The 18,876-nt window shown below is 39.8% G+C and overlaps 1 protein-coding gene and 2 non-coding genes across 4 annotated transcripts in view; all 3 read right to left on the reverse strand.

Moving 5' to 3' along the window:
* Nucleotides 1-16,628, reverse strand: part of bbs9 (Bardet-Biedl syndrome 9) — a 197,066-nt gene extending 180,438 nt beyond the window's left edge. For both annotated transcript variants that reach the window (XM_022206924.2, XM_051956346.1), the window contains exons 1-6: nt 16,494-16,628; nt 14,088-14,206; nt 13,156-13,306; nt 8,914-8,978; nt 8,692-8,805; nt 1,870-2,044 (exon numbers count right to left, since the gene is read on the reverse strand). In XM_022206924.2, coding sequence (XP_022062616.2) covers nt 1,870-2,044; nt 8,692-8,805; nt 8,914-8,978; nt 13,156-13,306; nt 14,088-14,199 — 617 coding nt within the window. In that variant the 5' untranslated portion in view covers nt 14,200-14,206; nt 16,494-16,628. The remainder of the gene's footprint in view (nt 1-1,869; nt 2,045-8,691; nt 8,806-8,913; nt 8,979-13,155; nt 13,307-14,087; nt 14,207-16,493) is intronic.
* A 1,529-nt stretch (nt 16,629-18,157) lies between these two features.
* Nucleotides 18,158-18,229, reverse strand: trnap-agg (transfer RNA proline (anticodon AGG)). The gene has a single exon. It is a non-coding gene; the product is annotated as a tRNA-Pro (tRNA).
* A 550-nt stretch (nt 18,230-18,779) lies between these two features.
* On the reverse strand, nt 18,780-18,851 carry trnap-agg (transfer RNA proline (anticodon AGG)). Its single transcript has one exon. It is a non-coding gene; the product is annotated as a tRNA-Pro (tRNA).
* Nucleotides 18,852-18,876: the final 25 nt, after the last annotated feature.

Raw genomic sequence — 18,876 nt, forward strand, 5'->3', positions numbered from 1 at the left:
TTCCCTCCTTTCTTTGAAAATGACTCATTGAAATTAAGAATCTCTTTTAGCTACAACAACTTGACCAAGACACACAGAGGCATAGATTCACAGGTTACAGATATACAGACATAACACTATTGATATTAAGATTGAAAGTGCATTACAGAAAAAGATTTTAAAATGATGTCATGAGGGTATGACGATGATCATTCAGGGTCAATGTGAGTCTTAACATGTACATACAAATTTGTCTGTCTCCAACTTATGTAAAGATGCTTTTAATTCAGTTTAAATAACTACTTACCATTCTGACATTTTTTTCAACTGATTGCAAGCAAAAGGGACAGCAGACTCATTTTTTGGCTATAGATGTTAAGAAAGCAGACCAAGAAGAGCTTTATAAATGTGAACATACGAATGACTGAGTCTACTACTCGAGCGAATAACACACAATGGTGAGAAAATGATTCAAGATTTGTAATCAACCTCAGTGTACCTTGGTAGACTGTATCCAATGCATGTAAGCATGCAAAGGAAATAAGTTTGTTGCTATTAGTAATGCAGTGTTACCATTTATGTGAGGGTTCTCGGTGTCTGGTGGGCTTTGTGTAATGTACTACAGTATCTGCATTGCAAGGCTGTATCTGCACAGCCAGGGAGAGTTGTGAAGTCAGTGTTTCCACTGAGATATCTAGTCTGGAGAGTCTCTTGACAGTGGTGGGGGGCACCTAGATAACAAACAGCTGGGAGAGAAAACTACACATGTATAACTTACACCCACACAGTCTGTAAGAGTTCTAAAAGATATGCCTCAGCCAGAGGGAATGGGAAGCGTGCTTGCACTTACATTAAAGTGAGGTACTTTCCGATCAAACCATGTGTGCATGTGTGTGTGTGTGCGTGTGCGTGTGTGTGTCTGTTTTGGTCCATCCAGACAAGCTCTGCAGTAAGAACAGATGCCCTGAAGATGGTGAAGCTTTAGTCAGCACAGCTCACTAACCATCAGCAGCTGATGTTGAAGAATGACTTCAGATAACCTCAAATAACTTTATAATGCTAGAGCCTACAGATGAATACTTGAAAATATGTGTGTTTATTTTTTATAATGTGCTTTTTCTCATTTAAGAATAAAAGGTCAGCATTATACAGCATTTGCACTAAATTACATGGACAGTTAGATAAGGTATATTGCATCAAATCGTTCAGACAATTCACTATAACCCCTTTCATATTGGAGGTTCCTGCAGTGGGTCCAGGATGTTTGTGTTATAAATAACACAACCTGCACCATATTCAAATGTAGCCAAGTATGGCACATTAACTGTAGTACTACAGTGACTAAATTTGATGCAGCATTTGTTGTGCTCAGTTTCTGTTGAATCATATTAGGTAGAGCTGCAACTGAGACTCAAAAAATTCACTTTGATCATACGTCTCATTCAGAACTGTAGGTATATGTTGTAACTATTTTATGGTAAGATATTTTATGCTTTGGATTTTATTAACTTATAATATCCTCGTTTAGTGTAAGGAACCTTCTATTGTCTTCGAAAGGTTCTTAAAAATATATATCTATAATATAATTCTAATAACATCACTGTTTATGACTTAAGGAAGTGAAGTCAAGTGTTTTGGGTGATTTGAAATATTTAAAAAATATCAAGAAAATACAAAAGAATGGGCGTATTCCTCGTTTTACCAGACATTTGATCATCACAAGCATTATAGATGACATTAAAACACACAAAAACATCATTAGAAGCCTCAGTAGTTTGATCAATTTCTTTCATTCACTGTGTTTCCAATCTGTTCTTTCTGTTTCGAGTGCGCATCACATCCAGCTGCTAATATTATAGGTAGAAAGTTTTATTTAAAAAGAAAGCCTACTTGTAGCTTTCGAGCTGGCGTGCAGAGGACACGGTGAGGAAGCTGTCCGTTCTGGGGTTGAAAGCCAGTGGCCCCGGCAGCAGAAAACCAGGGAGGAACCTGCCAAAGGAGTAGCTGTCCTGCTCAAAGAACATCAGCATCCCATCCATAGACTGGATACACAGGGAATGGTGACCTGATGGAGAAAGAGGGGAAAGGAAAGGGGACAGTTATATGATCGTATTCCGCTGAAACCAAAATCATACATGCTGTTGCCATTTATAATATGATTTTTTAAAAATATGAAATTCCCTGTATGGTGTTTGTTACTGTGGTCTTACAACTACAGAGAAATTTACTTTGAAAACGCATCAAAGCGTACATGTTTGCCTCTTGGAGTAATTTCTCCTTTAGAGATAAGGGCAACGAGGATACCAAATACCACATGCACACTCCCCCGTGGCTCATTTACTTAGCTGATTAATTGATAAGTCAAACAACAACAAGTTACGTGCTTTATCAAGGAAAAATGTCAAACATTCTCTAAATACAGAATCTCCAAATGTTTATGAATGCTTTCCGGTGTTATTTAGAGCTGAAAAACTGAATATCGTAGCTTTTCGAATGCACTGTTAAAATGTACCTTCGAACTCCGGGATGTTTTGATGGGCGTTTCTCAGTTAGTTTTCTGATATTTTACAGACTAAATGAATAACATATTAGTCACTAAGATTGACAGATTAATCTGTAATACAGTAAGTAACAGACTGGCATCATTCTGGGTTGGTGTAAATCCAAAAACATACATTTCATATAGCAACAGGCCATGTGTGCTCAGGCATGAAAGCAGCCAGGATTTGAACTTTTATCCCAAGCTTTCCCTCATCCTCCTCCATCACTTTTTGTGTGAACAACCAAGTTCAACACCATGAACGTCTTTGAAGAGTGATTATCTCAAAGTGTGCTCCATTATCCACAATTCATCACGCCTGATCGCTCTCTGTGACAGCAGGCTTTTAGCTCCACCATTCGAAACAGGTACACACACTTTGGCCTTTAGACAGGGTCAGACAGCATGGCAAACAACTTAGCTCATCTGAAGCACACAGCTTTTTATGCTGCTTTACCTACATTCCTGTACTTTTTGTTTGCCTCAAAGACAACGTATGCAAAAGAAACAAGAGCAAACAGAATCACTGGGAGCTTAAAAGGCATTGCATTTTTGAGTTTCATATTCTTTTGTATGGCAACTCTCACTCTGCTGTTTAAAAAAATATATATTTACACACCAACAATCCCGAATGTCTTTCACGGCTTCTGTTTTGTTTCAGCCGTGATGTCGTGTTGTGCTGCGAGGTACGTTTCTCCCTCTGGCTGAATCTGATATCTCCATTAACACCTCCACACACACACACACCTGGCTCCAAGTATGAGAGCGTACCAGAGTGTGTGTTTATTAGCAAAGGCCCGATGCAAGACATACTAAGCCCTGACACACAAAACACACAGCAACACACATGGTCATAAAGCAGTGGGGCTGTGTGACCAGAGAACTATAATTAGGCCTCATTGCGCTATTAAAACTCACACTGCCATCAACTAGAGGTCAGGGAGACAGCCACCTACAGCGCAACACACACACACACACACACACACACACACACACACACACACACACACACACACACACACACACACACACACACACACACACACACACACACACACACACACACACACACACACACACACACACACACACACTTAACATCTATCACCGAGGATTTAGACAGAAAAGCCGCACACTACTACACACCCATCCTGCGTAAACACGTGAACGTGAGCGCATGTCTGTGTGTGTTTGAGTGATGAGCGGCTGGTCAGGGTGGCCATTAACACACTGAAGGACAAGGTCTCTCACACCACGAACACGCCTCTTGAATACATGTGTGTCACACACAATGTTTGATAAAGAGCCAACAGCAAATGTTAAAGGAGAATGTCTACATTGCAAATGTGAGGATTTACATTAGGGCTCAAGTGTGTATTTCTGTGCGTGTGTATGTGTGTCTGTTTTTAAGAAAAGCTTACATGAAACACAGATTCTTCTTCTTCTGAAGATTGAATGCATTACTTCAAAATTGCTGATTACAAATGTCTGCTGTGCAACTGTCCTAAATGTGGAAAATGTGTGGAGATAGACAAGCTCTAGGCAGTTGTGGTGTCTTGTCAACACTAGAATTGTGTATTATTTTAAATTACACCTAAATCATGATGAATCTAATTTAAATGGAATTAAATTAAAGCTAAAGCCAGCTTTACTGTCTGTTGATTTAGGCTGCCCGAAACAGCAATTTCCTCAAAATAACAGCATAGTTTTTGGCTTTTTGGTAAATTTTTTAATTAATATATGATCTGTCTTGTCATGCAAAAGTTGAATGATGTCCGTTTTCGACTTTTTGCACTTGTATTTGTTTGTTCATGGGTATTATGATAATGACAGGTAACATAAAAAATGCTGGCAATATTACAAATGCCATGTCATCGGAGACAACTTTCTCCATTGCATATCACTATTTTCATGCAACGTCTACATTTTATCTTTAATGTATAAAACATAACATGACACTTCATAAAGATTGTTATAAGATGTGTTTGGAAATGTTTTAATTCATGTGTTTGTAAATTCCTAATAATTTTCTCGAATATGTAGTGAAAACAACGCATTTGAACTTCTTATAGCCTGAGTCACTTTTGCCATCATTTTCTGTATACCTATATCTCATCACACACTTCTCTCAAGGAAATGTTCAAGATACAACCAGGTAATTCTTCAAAAATAACAGAACAGTAAAGTAAAGCGTGTCAGTGTTTTCACAATCTGGATTACATTTCGGGCTCGTGCAAACACATCAGTTCAGAGCAGCAAATCAGAACTGAAAAAAAACATCAACATAGTCAACTTTTTGTTTCACCAGCTGTTCCTTTAATATGAAAAGAACGCGACTCCAAACACAGGTGGCGACCTGAGGAGCGGACTTTCCTCCCAGACAAACACTTACCGGATTTGTCAGGTGTCTGGTGGTCATTTCCCCACCCTGAAACGCAGTACGAGGGTCAAAACAACACACACTCAGACAGCCTGACAGCGCTCTGGATCATCAATAATATAGAAAAGTGCTATGTACTGAAAATGAGAGCCAAGCTGTGCCACAATAGCAAGTGTGCACATGTAATTTCACACACCCACACCCAGGTATAACGTGTCAAAGAGCCCAGTATGACAGCGCCGCGGCTCAGACACAGTGGAGGAAACAGGCTTGTATTGGTGTCATTAATAAGACATGTTGAACAAGCACAGCGAGCAGCCAACAAAGCACAGAGGCTGGCCGCACACTGCAGTGGGCAGCGCCTCACCTCAGTGTGTGAGGGAGAGAATGTGAGAGTGTGTGAGAAAAGGGAGAGAGTCTGTCGGTACATGTGAATGGAGGCATCCGAGTGTGCCAATTTGCTTTGTGCATGAGTGTATGTACATGTGTCTGTGTGTGTGTGCACTTCATATGTGTGTATGTGTCTGACCAAAGCTCGCAGAAGACCAGTCCATACTCTGAGTGTGTGTGGCCTGAATGTGACCCAAACCCAAAGGCAGCCCAGCTATTAGAGCAGTATTAGTACAGAGCTGCTATTACGGTGCCTACAGCACTGCTAAATGGCTGCTATTATAGACCAACCAACACACACTCACGTGTAAGAGCAGACACGACTTGCAAAAACACTCCCACACACACATACACACACAGTTGAGGCTTTCCATATCCAACACACACTTTCAACGTTGGAGTGCAGAGTGCTGTCACACATCGTCAGGGCAAGAAACACACAGAGGAAACTAGACTTTCAGACATTCAGCTGGTTTTGCCTGGGAACTGCGACCATCACTCTCTATTCAGTAAACTAGCGTAAAAAAAACACCCTCCGCTGTGCGTGTGTGTTAATAATTATGAATGTCTGTATGTGTTTGTTTTGCAGCCAATCAGCCGTGCGATCAGCTCATTTTCTTGTAAACTATGTGAAACATTGAGGAAAGCTCAAACAACGAGCAGCTTCCTCAAATCAAACATACACAGATCAGCAATTAATCTGATCTTAACAAGGGCATGACCAATAAAAATACCCCTTCCTGTATGTATAGAGTCAAATACAACACACATAAGTCATGAATAAAGCAGTGGTTTCTATTACTGTCAGCTTGGTTTTAAAACTGAATCCCTGCAACAGTAAACATGCAAGACAAAATAATGGACAGCAGCACAAAATAAGGTATACTATGAAACACAAACAGCCTAACATTTTAATTATAGAGCATGCTAATTAAATGTAAGGGCTTGCTGGAAGCCTAGTGGTTACCACCACTAATCGCATGTCATCACAACATGTCTGGTTTGATTATGGCTGGAGAACTTTATTTGCGTGTCATCCTCCACTTTTTTTTTTTTTTTACATGTTTCCAGTCTGCTTCTATTGTCTAGCACTGAGGAAAACTCATGTTAAAGTCTATCATGAATAAAAACAAGGTTGCAATGTCAAAAAAGAATACAGACAGTAACCTGATGATTTGGATGCAAGGTTGCGGAATTACAATAGCACTGTGTATATTTAGATTTTTTTTAGATTTTTCTCTAATCTTGGCTTTTATGTCATAATATTTTTTACTTCCATGCGTGATATACTGTGACGCTGACAGGTCTCTAAATTTTCCAAATGTTACAGTTGGTACAGTTGACTTACTCGCAATTTAGAGAACCAATGTGAGCGGTCACAAGGAAATGCTCCATTGTTCTGAATGCCGCAAGAAAAGAGTTAAGGCAAAACAGCAACAGCGACAAAAGTTCTTCTTAAGCAAAACACTGGATCTCAACTATTCTGCAGCTGAACTCTGACCTACCTGCTGACAGGTGGTAAAAGGGAATTCTTCCCACACATACAAAAAAATACAGAATTGTATTAATTTAAGAAATACAGTGGGTACAATTCAAGTGCAATTCCAGAGCCTGTACTGCTATCTAGTGGATGAAGTAGGGAACAGCAGGAATGGAGAGGATGATTTCAATTAAGGAGAGGAAAGAGTCTCTTTAGTGCACTAAAATGTCTGTTTATATGTGTGCATGTGTTTGCATGAGTGACTATCTTGTTTATTCTGTGCTTAAATGTGTGATTATAAATGTGTGATGCCATGTGTGTTCTGTAAGTATCTTTGTGAGGACCAGATTGAGTTTTAGACCTTAAAAAGTGACTTGATTTTCTGACACACCCTCAAAAGGCCTATGTGGGTTGGTTTTAGGAATAAGTTCAAAATTTGGGTAAAATTTGGCTTACTTGTGATGCTAAAGGTTATGGTAAAGGGCTAGAGAAGGCCTTATGTTTATGATTGTCCTCAAAACGATAGAAAAGTAAAAGCAAGTGTGTGCTGCATTTTGCATGCATGAATATCAAATTGTACAGTTTTATGTGTTTTTCCAGTGCGGCCATGCAAACCCGCATTGACGCACAGGACAAAGACTGCCTAGCAGTGTCGTTTGTTCAAAAGCGAGAGATGTGTTCAAGCTTGCTTGACATCTCTAAGACCTGCTACACCGAGTGGCAGTACCACAAAACACGTGAAAACACAGTCACACTTATTGGTTCGTGGTATGGGCTACCCACGTGTATTCAGTACAGGCCAAGGTATTGGTTTTAATGAGCCCACACTGTTCTTTCTATCAATCAAACACACATACACATGCACGCGCACACAGACATGCACGCACACATAAACAGACAGACTCTCTAAACATGGAGCGAATGACGGGTTCACCATGCCAGGCCACAGAGTCTGGCAAGTTCTGTCTTCACACACACACCTTGACAATACAGCCTTTATTTGGAAATGCCATTTTCTCTCCTTTAAAGGGGGTTCCCCCGTCTGTCCGTGTGCGTGTGTGTGTGTGTGTGTGTGTGTGTGTGTGTGTGTGTGTGTGTGTGTGTGTGTGTGTGTGTGTGTGTGTGTGTGTGTGTGTGTGTGTGTGTGTGTGTGTGTGTGTGTGTTTTTGTTGGATGCTGACTGCTCGAGGGCTTTCCCCTACTTGGTTTTTCCAAAAGTCCAATTGACTAAAGAGAGAGCAGCTACATGACCTCTCTCTCTCTCTCTTTCTCTCTCTCTCTCTGTTTCTCCCTCTTTCTCTCCCTCACTTTTCTTACAGACTTTAGTTTTATGTATTTGTCCAGTGCTGCCAGTGGCCAGTTTTGCCAAGGCAAATGCACAGATGTTCGTTCACGCTCACATTCAGACACAAGTGTACTTCTAGATATTTGTGAGGACACCCATTGCTACAACGTACTCCCCAACCCCCAAACTAAATGATAACCATCACAATTAAATGTCTAGCCCCTATAGCTCGCTATTGCCAGGTACTGTTTCTGCTGAATGTAAAGTGTTCTTTAGTGTAAATGACATACATGTGTAAGTGTGGCCTGAAGTACTACCGTCAGAGAAGTGTTACCAAGAGACACAAAAAATCTTCTGTGACTTTAGGACGCTTTTATGTCTTATCTGTTTTTGAAAATTAGGGCCGCTGCTAAGCTTTAATCCTCATCTAAGTATGGGCTGTGTACTTTACTTGTACATGAATGAGGCTTTTTCAGGCAATCATTTGGATAAAATGTACTCAAGTAATATTGCTATCTGGAAACCTCAGACATGTTCAGAAACATGTCACAGGTCTGAACAAAGCAAAGTCAAGACGGCTGGCAATTATGCCTTATGTCAGCTGAAACATATGTAAAGCATAAAATTTAAGTTGCTACCTGTGACTCCTCCAAAGGTGCCATACGTCATATTGCAGGCCGTTCTTTGGAGGTTATGCTCATAAACCAACTTCATCTGGTACTGGTCACCATGCTCCACGTTCCCTGCAGTTCCTGTGTATACAGAGGTCAGAAAAACACAACTTATTGTGTGCATTTAAGGTGTGAGGAGACATAGTGGAAATAACCTTTCATATGGATGTTTGTATCAATGTTTATTACCGGAAACAGAGTAGACTGAGAGTTTCCTGGGATGAAGAACAGCCAGGTGAAGAAGTTCTGAACACCTGAAAGGACAGGAAATGATAGATTTTGGCACACTACAGCCACAATCCAAATCATCATCGACAATACCACACAAGAAGTGATGGTTAACAATAACCAACAAAACTGAAGCATTTTGCATCTGCCAGAGCCCAAACTTCCTAAATGGCATGTACATTATGTTGGATATATACAAATTTCTACAAATATAGACAGAACATGGTGCAAGCGTGATAAGAGTTTTTCAACAGTTGCTACAGAGCTTCAGTCCTGCATCTGGTGAAGATACAGATTCTTTCAGAGACATTTCAGCAGGGCAGATGTTTCCTGCCATTGTGGTTGAATCCATGTTCTCAGCTATCCACCCTTATTTTAAAATAATTGCTGCAACAGCTGGTGTATTTATTTAAACATTGGTTATGGTTGAGGTGTAGGTGATATTCCAGTGATGCTGATCCTAGATTTTCACTTATTTACTCCGCCGCACAACCACAGAGAATGAATCTGTCCATGTCTTGGACCCAGAGCAAATGCTGCCTAACCTTCAACCACTGTTGTTATGTTTGTTGAGAGAACAACAAGGGAGCAGCAAACTGGATCCCACAAGTTTTCTTTCTCCCTTAAAAAAACCACGCCAGTCAGTGCTGAAACAAAACCTTTCACCATCTGCCCACCTCGGTCTGCCCTAACAATATTTACAACGTGCTTCGCTGTCAAGGCCAGCTTCCAAAATGCCCACCAGGCTCTGAAGAATGTTGTGTAGAAAAACCGCAGGTAACTAAACACGATGTCTTCCAAACAGACTGATTTAGTTGGATTCTGCTCCCAGTGTGATGATGTGGGAAGCCTTTGAGACAAACCACAGCTTTTCCCAGAAACCTTGGTTTCCAGTAGGTTCTTGTGCAGCCGCAGTAAGGCAATGTGAGGTATTAGTGTCGAGATTAATAGTAAAACAAGGCAGCAACCCTGTCAGAGTTCTGAGTTCCATTCCTTGTGTAGCTCAACAGAAAAGTGAAGGTGTTTATGTCTAATTTACTGTATAATTACTGCACCAGCAACTGTAAAGTGGAACAGACCATCTACACTCAACAAAAATATAAACGCAACACTTTTGTTTTTGCTCCCATTTTTTATGAGATGAACTCAAAGATCTAAAACTTTTTCCACATACACAATATCACCATTTCTCTCAAATATTGTTCACAAATCTGTCTAAATCTGTGATAGGGAGCACTTCTCCTTTGCTGAGATAATCCCTCCCACCTCACAGGTGTGCCATATCAAGATGCTGATTAGACACCATGATTAGTGCACAGGTGTGCCTTAGACTGCCCACAATAAAAGGCCACTCTGAAATGCATTTAAAACATAAATAAATCCAGGCATTTCAATGGTAATGGAGTTTCTGTTATTCAAAACTTTGACAGCAACATTTTTATTTTTACTGCAAGTATTTATTGGTTCCTAATATCCTAGCTTATCAGTCTCTTTGAGTAATAATTGGTATTGAACCTGAAATACTTTTAGCAGTCAATACTAGTCAGTAAAGTATTTTCAGATTTTTTTTATATTTCACTACTGCTCACCTTACCAAAGGTTACCAGCAGCCTTCCTATGCAAACACTGCTATGACAAAATCTGCAGTTAGTTTGGTCATAGTTGCCTGATTGCTTATGGATATATATCTCTAACCATCATGTCTGCTGCACTGAACCACAGCCAGTTTGCACCAGGGTGACCTTTAAATGAAAAAACATTCACATTTACAGTAAAATTGGCCTGTATTCAAATCAATGACAGTCTGAAGCTCCACAATGTGACATAAGAAAAACACTCAGAGAGCACAGTACACCGCCAAGGCTGCTCAGTCGTATCATTTCCAACGGCTGAAATCTGGAAAAAGGTTGTGGCAGAAACCATGACGCTATAGAATGTGGCCATGTAATATAGATGTACCCACACAAACAAAATGACCTTGAATGAGCACAGGCTCGTGTTATGCATGTGTATGTTATGTACAAATTACTGAATCACTTGATCTAAAAATGCAGCAGATGGTGGGAATTGATGGGACTTCAAAACACCCCCACAATTCAATCAATTGTTCCTTGTATCATTTCGGACAGATAAGTCCTGACAAGTCCGCAGTGGTTGATTTTTAGTAGAATCGCAACCATGTGATCATCAGCAGGCAGCTGGTGTAGTGTTCACTTGTTGTCATAGTTACAGTGACGCCATGCCGCTATCTCGCAATGATACAGAAACCTTTAACAAATCCGCATCACTGTGAAAATCTAATCAGACATCTTACTCCATGTTCCATTAAAAAGTTTCAGGATATATCACAAAAGACAGCCTATAGCAAAAGTAGATGCTGGTGATACAGATGCCAATTATAAGCAACTACGAAACAACGAAGATTGAGTTTCTCTTCATGTCCCTATAATTTTCTTGAGCCAGTTGATTGAATGAACTGATATTTCTCAGTAATGAGGGGCATAAAGCAAAACACAAAAATGTTCCCTGATTAGATCAAAAATGCTACTGTGTTCTTATTTTTACTTTTTAGTGTGAGGTAAGAAGCTGCATCTATACAGTTTGCTATGAGCTACTTTTCACAGACCAAGTATGACTGCAGCTATAAATATCTGTGGTTTTGGAATGGAGCAAGGGTGCGTCTTAATCATGCATACAACTTTTTAATTATAATAGAAAATTTGTATTTATTCTTTGAAAATATGCTTGCTTTCATTCTCTTTTTGTTTTCTACTTGTTGCTCCAGTTCTGAATGACTCCCTGGTACAAAATCAGGGTACACACTCACTTCATTCCTTATGTCCCATTATCTGTCACTTTCCACATAGTTTTGGATGAGACAGGTCACTTAATCATCTGTACTCCAAGAAAACAAGTTATTTTTTCTGGAGACATTTGCACATTTTGCTTGAGCTTGATTTGGAGGTGGCCAGCTCTTAAGATTCAAAAATGCATTAACAAAGCAGGATGGGGCTGTTGGTTTCCAACAGCTATGCTAGCAACTCAGTGGTTGGCCTGATATTATAAGCACAGCTATGTTTGGGCTGCTGGGTGGCTGATAGGTCATGGTAAATCATAAGTACAGAGAGACACTCCTGACAATCTCGGTTTGGGGTTAGCATGCACTGCACTGAAAAAAAGGCATGATAATGTGGTGGTAAGTAACAGCAGGGATGGTTTTTCTATGAATGAAAAAGCAGCGCATTAAGTTATGAATGGGTGTTTCTGCCCTGCAGTTTAAAGAAAGGCTTTATTACAGGCTATACTATGAATGCTTATAATTCACAGAAGGTCATGACATGGAGTTAAAGAAAGACCTGTGATTCATTACTGCATAGGAGCACACATATGTAACACAGAGGAACCGAGCATTCGATTACAGGACGGCCACTCTGTGCGTTCTGGCCACCCGGACGGCTCTGAGGTTCAGTTCCTGAAGCAGACCAGTCTCTCTGTTAACAGCACAGTGCCCTTTACAACAGAGTCCTCTGATGGCCTCTCTAAGCAAAAGACACTTCGATTATAAGCATCAGTTAAATGGCTATGACTCCACTTTCTTTCTTTTTCAACATAGCTTCATAAAGCACTTCAAAGCTGCACTGACCAATGATTAATGACTCCCTACGGTTTCTCTCCTGTACCTTGTTGATCTTGTTGTGCATGTGCAAAATCTGCTTGATAACAATTTTGCTGTCTTGCAAATAAAGGTTTTTTTATAAAGCGTATGTATCCGTGGACCCTTCAATCTGAGTAAATTATATCTCAACAGATATTTTTGTAGATAAGTCGTGGAAAATGTGAACCATGCAAATTTTGGCTTCTTGCATCAAGCAGTTGCAGCCAGATGTGTCTGATTTCATTTAAGTTGCTTTACAATGTACTTTCAGCAATGTGACTATGGAACATTTGTATATTGCAATGTAGATGCAAAAACAACACACTGTGACGCCCTAAACAGAAGAATTACCAGTTTGGCAGCTCTAAGAAACATTTTTGTGAGTACATTTTAGTGTCTAAATACTAAGACAGTCTTTTTCATTCAGCTAATATCAAAAGAACTTAAAAACATGACATAAAGTGACAACAGACAATCCAATATGGCTGCAGCACATGTCCTTTCTGATTCTTATGTTTTCTTGACTCAGTTTAGCACGATGTACTTACGAGACAAACTTCCCCACTTCAACCTGGATGATTGCATTTTGAAGCTGGACTTCTAGGAGCTGAGCATCAGCTACACCCGCTTCGCTGGACTTATGGGCATGTGGGGAGAAGATTCGCAGCATCCCCATGTAGCTGCCCACCACTACCTTATCTGCAAAATTACAAAACACACAGAAGAACAGTTGTGGTGAGAACAAAAGTTATTACATAATGACAGCAGTCAGACTTTCAAATCTTTCAAGTTTGCTGATGCTGTCACTGCAAAGGAAACAAAAAAAATCTAAAGTCTTAGTAGGGCTCAATTCTTACTTTTTAACCAACCAAATCATTTGTCAGTATTGAACCTGAGAAAAATTGGAGGTAAATACATTATGTCATTATGCAGACAAGAGAACAGAGTTTTACTTTCTTTCCTATGAATTGTGGCTATGTTTTGGCCAATTCAAGACTGCTTGCATACTAGCACTACCACTGTTCAGGGAAAAATCAACAAGGATGTGCATTGTGTTTGGTCAATGTGCCTGCTTTTTCATATAAATTTGACATAAAGCCATGAAACTAAAATCAGAATTAGAGATAATCCTACTCAATTTAACATCAGTCATTATAATCTCACTGGGACTAGTTTATTTTTACTGTTGTTGGCTGGTAACATGATCACATCAGCTGATACTGAGATTAAGAAATGTAGGAAAAAAATGCTTCAGAGTTAGGCAAATAGAGATACAACACAGTACTTTCCTATATGTGTGCACAATATGCTTGACTTTGTGCTGAGAACACAGGCACAGCGCTCACTTTTTAACTGCATGAATGTGTTTTTACCCACACATAATCTTTAAACTGGAAGAAATGTACTAAGAAGGACATATATGGTCTTGCAGTCTGCATGTTGTCTGATGGTTGGTGTATCATTTTGTCACTACACTCACCATGTCCAGTGCTACTGTTGTCCACGTCCCCAACACAGAGGCATCCCTGGTCAAACTCCTCCCCTTCGCCAAGCGCTGCTGACCACCAATCACGGGCCTTGAACAGAGACATGCTGCTTCTAATTGGATGGAGAAAAAAACAAAACAAAACAGGAAGAGTTAAATTCTGTGAATGAGACATAAAAAATATTATGTTAAAACTTTTATCAGTCATGTTCCCAATTGATGATCCCAACTGTAGCATTAAGATAAACTACTGCTCATCTCAAACATGAGCAAAAAAGACATAAAGTATATATGTGCGTAATGAAGGACAACAAGTGGAATTACAATTTTAAAGCATACACATTTATTATGGCATTAACTTGTATTCATGAGCAGCAGATGGTGGAGTAATAGTGTGGTAAAGTGACTTGCTCAAGAGCACCGCAGTAGTTAATGAAGAAGGGATAAGTGCTACTTATTCACGTCTGTTTCCAAATTTAACCTGCTGGCACAAAGTCAAACCACTACTCCTCTGGTCACTGCAAAAGCACTCTGGATAATCGGTCTGATCAGAAGGGTAGATTTTCAACCCCTGGCATGGTGACAGCTCGGACCAGTATCCATTTGGTCCACTAACCCAAGAAGCTCTACTTCATGACACTGACAACTGCAGCCAATTAGAAAGAAGGCAGCCAGTTACATGACCTCAGGATTGTCTGTGTGAGCTATGAAAGGAGAATGGGGAGGGGGGGTAGGTGGGGCAAGCAGCTTTTCTACTTGTTAAATGCTGAGCAGGTGGAACAGGCAGCTAATCCAGACACAGAGAATCCCTCCTATACACAGTACACTGCCATACAGGCCTGTGTGGGTGGTAATGGAATATAAAACCTTGTAGTGCAAAGACTTTCAATGAAAGAGCAGCAAAGTTTAAAAGGCTTTCTGGGAGACAGTAAGACCGTAAGCCATGGTACGCAATCTCACCTCCATAATTCTGTTATCACAACAACATCATTTCTAACAGGCTTACAGTATTATCCAGTCACTATCTGCACGACTTTGTACTTCCTGACTTTGCTAAGCACAATCTCTTGTGCACTTTTGACAAATTAGAACATCCACTTAAAGGTGCAAACAGCCATAAATGTGTTTAAAATTTTCCTGAAGAAATGTTTATTAGCATGGAAGCAAGCAACTGGCCTCTAAAGACATTTCTGCTAGGGTCAAAGGAAAATCTCCAGAGTCAAAATGATAACAAATAAGAAAAAGGGGGAATATACTATGCATCGTGATGGACATTTTTTCTTGTCATGTGGTCAGAAATAACACAAATATGCAGACATTTCTATCAAATGAGGCAACACTTCTTCTTTGCCTTTACTGTACAATGACCAAACATGCTTATAGCCAGGCATAGTCATCCACCAAAGACTCATTCAGAGACCCTGGAAGCCAGTACAAAATTAATAATAATACGCTTGATGCTTGATAATATGTGTCAGACACCAAACAAATAAGAAGAGTAACTTTCAGATGGAGGGATTCAGATTTATTTTCTTGTGCTGCACGGTATCCTCTTGTTGTTTATTTTAAGCATTCACTGACTCTCGGGATGTTGCTTCTGGCCAGCACTGTTGCATGACGAAATGTTTCTCTACAGTTATCAAATAAATGTCATACCCTATCAAATGGTTGAGCACAGTCTGCATAAGCACATTTATCAGCTGTCCACTTTTGTGTACAAATAACTTTGCATTGGTAATATGCATGACAAGGCAATATGGAAAGAAGCAAAACAAAACAGAACACCGCACACAATCTACTTAAACACATATTTTTAAATTACATTTGAAGTGACTTGTTTTCCATTATACACATTAAATCATACGGGAAATAAAAGTCAAATTAAAGTTTCCATTTTTACATGGGGTCTTGAGTATTGTAGTCTAAAATATGTGGCCATAATATTGAGAATACTAAAGATTTTATTTGAGCCAGAAGCTAAAATAGAAGCTCAGTTCAACATTCAAGAAGGAGAACGAGAAATAAACGAGTAAATTAGCTACTTAAGTCGTTCGTAATCAACTTCATATACTCTTGAGCTTTAGCAGCACATGACCAGACACCTGTGGGTTTAATGTTCCAGCCCCAGGAGGACTCATGTTTGGGCAACAACCTCTTCCATGTTTGAATAACAAAAACACTAAAGTTAGTAAACTATACACTCACTCGGTACATTCCGGAAATGTTTACAGGTAAATCAGCTTGCAGATAACGTCAAGCCGGCTGAATTTACTGTAGCTTAGCCGGCTAATTAGCAAGCTCTCCAACTTACCTGGATACTAGCTAGCAGGTCGCTGCAGTTTTCACAGCTTCCCAGCTGGTGGCAAAACACGCTCGGCGTTGTTTCCGAGCTTTCCTTACCTCTGCAAAAACGAGCCAGTTCGTAAAAGTCGAAGGTTCGGTTCTCCTCGGTCACGCAAACATCACATTTGTCACCCTCTTGCTTGCAGCCATCGTCCTGTTGTCATGGCACTGACGCTCAATGGTGAAGCCGGGCGTTAGTGCGCAGGAACGGAAATAGATTGGCAGGCAGATGGGAAGCGGAGTTTTTGTACAACAGCTTATTCCTGTGCTTTTGAGCATATGTGTGAGTAAACTAATATAATGTCTATAGAAAATAAAATATATTATGAAGCATTTGAAGTTGTTTTCTTTATTATGCATGCTACCACATGTCGCTTTAATCTAAATCTATGGAATTTATTCATATGAAAGATTAAACTTTTATGTTGTTACTGTTTATTGCAGTTTTCATTTTCACTTTTTTTCTTTTTTCTTTTTCCTGTTTTGAAGCTCCCCCTTTGGGAACAAGCTTTACTTCGGAATGTATAGGGTCTGCCCCTAAATAAGAATATTGCTAGTGAAAGCATACAAGCATTGACACTGCCAGTGAACAAGGTAACATTTTTAACTCATAGATACCATCGTGACTCATGCCCAGTTGGTTACTTTCAGTTCATGTTTTCCATGTTATAAATTTTCTAAAATTGTTCTGCAAATTTGATCTCATCTAATTAACTATGAGCTATAAGACAAAATGTGGTAAAATAATTACTTATATAGCTTTGGTGAGCCCTGCGACAGACTGGCGACCTGTCCAGGGTGCCCCCCCACCCCCCACCACGACCCTAGTAAGGATAAAGTGGTGTATAGAGAATGGATGGCTGGATGGATGGATAGTTTTGGTGAACGCTTTCTTCCAACTATTCTGAAAGGAACCACATAATAGAAACAAAAAAAGCTCACAACTGCACAGTGCTTGAATAAATGATATTACCTGTAGTCTCTGGCCTTACAGAATTTGTGATTTTGAAAACGTAAAATGAAAACCTAAGAATTTGATGAACTCTAGTAAAACACCCATTGTCCATAGACAAAGATTGTAGTGAATATAGCTGAAGAAAGAACCAAATACTGTATAGTCTATTGATTACATGACATTAAATGAAACTGCAAAACATCTGAATATGGGATGCAAATGTGGAGCTCTGAATATGAGCTGAGACATTATATAAATCAAGTGTAGCTATACTGACTGATGGAGGCTGCACAGCATAATGTTATGTAAATTATGTAGCCAAATTCAAATATGATGAAGCAAAAAGACACCTTAAATTATAAAGTGCAGGAATCTGTTGGTTAGGTTTTGCATCTTTCGTATGCACCATCCATCCATCCCTTCTCTATACACTGCATTATCCTCACTAGGGTCGCGGGGGAGGCTGGAGCCTGTCTCAGCTGACTCGGGCAAAGGCAGGGGACACCCTGGACAGGTCGCCAGTCTGTCACAGGGTTACATATACAGACAGACAATCACACTCACATTCACACCTACAGGCAATTTTAGAGTAATCAATTAACCTCAGCATGTTTTTGGACTGTGGGAGGAAGCCGGAGTGCCCAGAGAAAACCCACACATGCAAACTCCATGCAGAAAGATCCCAGGCCCAGTTTAATCATTTAGAGACTACTTTCAAAGGAGATTCCGATAATACGTTATTAAGTACTTCAACTTTAAAAGTCAAGGGCTCGTCCGGGATTTGAACCCGGGACCTCTCGCACCCTAAGCGAGAATCATACCCCTAGACCAACGAGCCACGTTCAGGTTGCTTTGAACCCTGACTTACAGATTTTACTCTACATGCCACGTTGACTTTCGGTTGCAACAAAGTTCTGCCCATCATTTTCTGGTAGCGCGTCGCCATCTACCGGTTATTTGCTGTACTGCATCAAGTTCCATTAACTGCTTCTATCAATTTCAACCTCCAAGTGTCACATATTTTTCAGCAAAGGCTGCTATTTACCGTGTTGTACTGCAGATTCGAGAGAGCCAGGCAACCTAAAACAATGTCTGTCTTCATCGTCAAATTTTACAAAATGAGTTGGTAAAAGAAAAAAAAACAATAACAACACATGAAACACAATAGTTTTTCTACCATGTTTATAGATTTATAGGATGCAAATGTGGAGCTCTTTCAAATTTATGAATGACATGTCTAGCTCCATATTGCAGTGCAAAATCTGAAAATATGGGTTGTTTACTATTGAAAAGATGGAGATTTAGATGAAATGATTTCTCCAGACAAATTAATTTAGGATAATAAAACTGTAACACCACATGTGAAATCTTCTTTTACCATAAAGGTAGGGCTCGTCCGGGATTTGAACCCGGGACCTCTCGCACCCTAAGCGAGAATCATACCCCTAGACCAACGAGCCACATGTCTCTAAATAGCTCAAAGTT

This window comes from Acanthochromis polyacanthus, chromosome 12, assembly GCF_021347895.1.
Source record: "Acanthochromis polyacanthus isolate Apoly-LR-REF ecotype Palm Island chromosome 12, KAUST_Apoly_ChrSc, whole genome shotgun sequence".
NCBI lineage: Eukaryota > Metazoa > Chordata > Actinopteri > Pomacentridae > Acanthochromis > Acanthochromis polyacanthus.